Genomic DNA, 2,524 nt, shown 5'->3' on the forward strand with positions numbered 1-2,524 from the left:
TGCACCCACGCGGGGCCGCCCGGCCTGCTCCCGTCGCCCTCGGGCGCCTTCGTCGTCGTCGTCGTCGTCGTGTCGGCAGGAGCCTCCGTCGTCGTCGTCGTCGTCGTGGTCTCGGCATCAGGATCAGGAACTGAAGCAGTTGCACTTTGACCCTCTGCCGCGGCAAACGCGCAGGCGCAGCAGAGGGCGAGGAGAAGCACGCAGAGGAAAAAGCGGCGCAGCATCATTGTCGCTTGGGCCTTCGTGGGGGTCGCTTGTTGCTCGCGGTCTGGACGCTCCTGCCGGCCGGCACCGGGCGGGCGCGGCGAGAGCACGCAGTGCGGGGAGGGAGAGAGGCACGGGCAGCTGCACACACGCACGCACGCACGCAGCGGGGGAATGAGGCCCGAGACACGGCAGAGCAGCACACACACACACGCACATTAAAACTAACACGCACGCCCTTTTCTTGCCTTCCTTCTCTTTCTCCCTCACTTCTCTCATTGGGCCTCTCTCACGTTATCCCCATCGTCGTTGAGGCGAGGGGACGGGGCATGGGCGCCGCCACGCGGTGCGGGGTCCCGCCTCTTGGCACGTCGAACTGCCACGGCGCCACTCCGCAAACGTCGTCGTCGTCGTCGTCGTCGTCGTCACTTGTCGTGTCGCCCCCACCGCCGGCGGGAGGGGGCTCGAGCGGCCACCAGCTGCCGCGACGCGGGAGAACGTCCACGCAGAGCCGCGCCGTGAAGGCCGCGAGAGGGAGCCGGCGCGACGCCGCCCCGCCGCACGCCCGCGCCGAGTGTTCGCCCGCTACGGGGCCGAAGCCCCAGCGCGCCAGCACGCGGGAGGCCCCTTCGCCTTCCGCCACAGTCCTCGGAAGGCAAAAGGCTCCGCACCCCACGGCGGTCAAAGTTGCCGGCAGGGCCGCCGCGGCAGGCGCACCCGGTGCAGCTGCGCCCCCACGCGCTGCCCCCGCAGAGGCGCGGCGCTGCGTTGGCCCGCCGTCTGCGCAGCCGCAGTTCACCCCGTTGCCCGCGTCATCGTGCAGCGTCCCCCCGCCCTCCCCGCGCCCCCCGCACGCCACGGACACACACGCGCTGGCCGCTCGCGCAGGGACGGCAGGCAGCAGCAGCGCCTCCGCGTAGTCCACAGCCGCGTCCGCGACGTCGTCGCCGCCACTGCTGCTGCCACTGCTGCTGCCGCTGCTTCCGCCGCCCTCCCCGTGGCAACCACCGCCGCCGCGACGCATTCCCCGCCGGACGAACCGCCGCCGGCTCCCCTCAGGCCGCCATGCGGCACCAGCGCCCGCGCCCGCGCCCGCGCCTCCGTCCACGCCCCTGCCTTGTGCCGCGGCAGGGGACGCGCCCCCGCGGCCCTCCGCCGCGGCCCGCACAACGCCCTCGGGGTGGTGCAAGACGTGCCACTCACCGTGAAAGAGAAACACCTGCGCTGCGGTGCAAGGCGCGCGCAGCGTTGCCCACGGATGCACGACGCCGTGCCGCGCGCTGTTCGTTCCGGCCACCTCGCGCACCACCGCGGCGCGCCGCACAGGGCCCGCACGGCGCCGCGACAAAAACGACACGTCCGCCCCCGCCGACACCGCCGACTCCACCTGCAGCGGCCGCGCCCCTGCGCGGCCGCCACTACCGCACGGCACCGGCGGCCGCCACCACCAGAAGAGCGCAGGCAGAGACGCGCCGTCCTGCACGGCCGCAGGCCCGCGTGCGTCCGCCAACAAAGTCCCCGGCGCCGCCGCTCCGCCAACGCCGCCGAACACGACAGACGCAAACGATAAACCACCCCGCGCCAACACCGACGTGGGCGACGCCGCGTCCGCAGGCGCCTCCCCGGCGGGCCGGCAAACACCCGCTGCGGGGCGCGCCACGCCGCTCATCGCACGCAAAAGAAGCACTGAAATCACAAAACAAAGCAAAAAAGCAGAAACGCAGGAGGAGGCCCGAATCACACGCAGCAATCAAATGCCCAAAAACAAAAACAAACAAAACAAACGCGGTACAAAACAAAAAACGTCGCAGCGCCAGCGGCAGCAAACACACACGCACAGTCAGCGCCCCAACAAACGAACGAACAGAACCCCCCCCAAAAAAAAAAAACACCCGGCGCACCGACGCCTCCGCGCTCGCGACGGACGGCGGCGGGAAAAAGACGCACACCGGCACGCAGCCGTCGCGGGGAGCCGGCAGGCACGCGGCCAGCGCCCAACGGCGGCCGACGGGCACCCGACAGACGGCCGCACCCGGAAAAGTCAAACAAAAAACGCACCGCGGGGAACGCACTGGGACCCGCAAAAAAAAAACCACACACGCAAAGGTATATAGGTATGTACATCCCGGCAACGCATATACAGGCAAACACACACACACACACCCGCGACGCGCCTCTCGGAGAGGCACGGCGAGGGCGCCAGTCGCTGCTCCCGCGCGCAAACGGCGGCAGCGGCCGCAGACGGCGGGACCCCAGACCGACAGCGCACGCACCGCCGCACCCTCCCGTCACGCGGCCGCCGCCACCGCCGCCGCGCCGA

At 70.8% G+C, this 2,524-nt stretch overlaps 1 protein-coding gene across 1 annotated transcript, besides 5 other annotated features; it reads right to left on the reverse strand.

The window, feature by feature from the left end:
- Positions 1-31: 31 nt before the first annotated feature.
- Positions 32-114: a microsatellite.
- Positions 115-347: 233 nt separating this feature from the next.
- Positions 348-370: a microsatellite.
- A 123-nt stretch (positions 371-493) lies between these two features.
- Tco025E_09516 (uncharacterized protein) lies at positions 494-1,873 on the reverse strand (the record flags this gene model as incomplete). The annotated part of the gene is made up of 1 exon (XM_029376333.1): positions 494-1,873. The coding sequence occupies one exon, from the start codon at positions 1,871-1,873 to the stop codon at positions 494-496; it is 1,380 nt and encodes a 459-aa protein (XP_029223553.1).
- A 92-nt stretch (positions 1,874-1,965) lies between these two features.
- Positions 1,966-2,005: a sequence feature (A-rich).
- Positions 2,006-2,335: 330 nt separating this feature from the next.
- Positions 2,336-2,367: a microsatellite.
- A 109-nt stretch (positions 2,368-2,476) lies between these two features.
- Positions 2,477-2,523: a microsatellite.
- Position 2,524: the final 1 nt, after the last annotated feature.

The sequence above is a fragment of the Trypanosoma conorhini genome (genome assembly GCF_003719485.1).
Source record: "Trypanosoma conorhini strain 025E chromosome Unknown Tco_14.4_contig_01152, whole genome shotgun sequence".
In the NCBI taxonomy this organism is placed as follows: domain Eukaryota; phylum Euglenozoa; class Kinetoplastea; order Trypanosomatida; family Trypanosomatidae; genus Trypanosoma; species Trypanosoma conorhini.